This window comes from Balaenoptera acutorostrata, chromosome 20, assembly GCF_949987535.1.
Source record: "Balaenoptera acutorostrata chromosome 20, mBalAcu1.1, whole genome shotgun sequence".
Taxonomy (NCBI): domain Eukaryota; kingdom Metazoa; phylum Chordata; class Mammalia; order Artiodactyla; family Balaenopteridae; genus Balaenoptera; species Balaenoptera acutorostrata.
The window spans coordinates 55,740,708-55,742,438 of NC_080083.1; the positions used below are offsets into that span (position 1 = coordinate 55,740,708).

At 67.8% G+C, this 1,731-nt stretch overlaps 1 protein-coding gene across 8 annotated transcripts in view; it reads left to right on the plus strand.

Moving 5' to 3' along the window:
* The first annotated feature begins 618 nt into the window (after positions 1–618).
* SRSF2 (serine and arginine rich splicing factor 2) overlaps positions 619–1,731 on the plus strand; it is a 3,220-nt gene continuing 2,107 nt past the window's right edge. For 6 of the 8 annotated variants that reach the window (XR_009006422.1, XR_009006421.1, XR_009006424.1 and 3 more), the window contains exons 1-2: positions 619–1,242; positions 1,465–1,731. The exon at positions 1,465–1,731 is cut by the window's right edge. Coding sequence is in view for 3 of the 8 variants with exons in the window: in XM_057536823.1 (XP_057392806.1) it covers positions 881–1,242; positions 1,465–1,731 (629 nt within the window). In the remaining 5 variants the exon portion in view is untranslated. The remainder of the gene's footprint in view (positions 1,243–1,464) is intronic. The other 2 variants (XR_009006420.1, XM_057536822.1) reach the window with 1 other exon arrangement.

Here is a 1,731-nt window from a genome sequence, read left to right on the forward strand (position 1 = left end):
CGCAGGTCAGGCGACCCGGTCACCTGACCGCAGCCGCGGCACCGGCCGCTGGGCCTGCTGGGAAATGTAGTCCTGGGCGACCCGGGACGCGCAAGCGCGCCGCTAAGGCTCCCTCACCCGCTCCAGGGGAGCGGGGCTGACCTCGTGGGCTCCGGCAAAGGGTTGGTGGGGGGGGGGGGTGCTAAAAAGCGGAACCCAGCGAAGGAGACAGGAACTGCGGAAGGGGGCCTGGAGACGCGGTCTGAGGAGGCCGGAAACACAGAGGGGAAAGGTGAAGGAGCATGCCCCACGACAGAGGCGGGGCGGACGTCCGAGCAGAAAAGCTGCGTGGAGCTTAGAAATTGGCATGAAAAGAAGGCGGAGCCCAGTAGGGGAGCACCTCCCTTTCCTGCCGTCACTGCGCGCTTCGCAGCCGGAAGGAGCGTTTCGCGGGCTTTCCAACTGCCGGCAAATCCCGCTCCCCCTCCCATCGGCAGTGACTGCGCGCTTTTCGACCCGCCCGCCGGGCTCTGCGCAGGCGCGCCGGACAGGGGTGGGGCGCGAGGCAGGGACGTTACGGGGCGGTGCGAGACGAGCCAATCAGAGGATTCATTTCCGGGTGGCGCGGGCGCCATTTTGTGAGGAGGGATATAAACGGGCGCTGGAGCCAGCCGCTAGCTCAGTTGCTTCTCTAGTGAAGTCCGCTGCGGAGTTTTTTTTCTTAGTTGTCCTAGTCAGGCCTTTCCAAACGTTTCCACGCGGAAACCAACCGCCAGGGGAGAGGGGCGGCGTCGAGCCGAGCTAGTCTGAGAAAACCGCCGCCGCAGCCGAGCGCGCGAGCCCGCCGGGGCGTTAGTCCGTCGGTGCGAAGTCACGGGCCCCGGCCCGACTCTTAAGAACCATGAGTTACGGCCGCCCGCCTCCCGATGTGGAGGGCATGACCTCCCTCAAGGTGGACAACCTGACCTACCGCACCTCGCCAGACACCCTGAGGCGCGTGTTCGAGAAGTACGGACGCGTCGGCGACGTGTACATCCCGCGGGACCGCTACACCAAGGAGTCCCGCGGCTTTGCCTTCGTCCGCTTCCACGACAAGCGCGACGCTGAGGACGCCATGGACGCCATGGACGGGGCCGTGCTGGACGGCCGCGAGTTGCGGGTGCAGATGGCGCGCTACGGCCGGCCTCCGGACTCGCACCATAGCCGCCGGGGACCCCCGCCCCGCAGGTACGGGGGCGGTGGCTACGGACGTCGGAGCCGCAGGTAAGCGGGTGGGCGTCGCGGCCGGGGCTCCGGGAGGGCCTGGGTGATTCACAAAGGCCTTCCGGGGACACGTGGTGGCGGCCGGGCAGAGCCGGCGAGCTGCGAGAGGGCGGGGGCCCCCTTCTCGCTACCAGGGAAATGGCGTCTGGCGGCGAGATAATGGCGGCGCGGGCGGGCGGGCGGGGCCGCGGAACCCTGATGCGTCGCCGTCCCTGTCCGCAGCCCTAGGCGGCGTCGCCGCAGCCGATCCCGGAGTCGGAGCCGGTCCAGGTCCCGGAGTCGATCTCGCTACAGCCGCTCCAAGTCTCGGTCCCGTACTCGCTCAAGATCGCGATCAACCTCCAAGTCCAGATCGGCGCGAAGGTCCAAGTCGAAGTCCTCGTCCGTCTCCAGATCTCGTTCGCGGTCCAGGTCCAGGTCTCGGTCCAGGAGTCCTCCGCCCGTGTCCAAGAGGGAATCCAAGTCCAGGTCGCGATCCAAGAGTCCTCC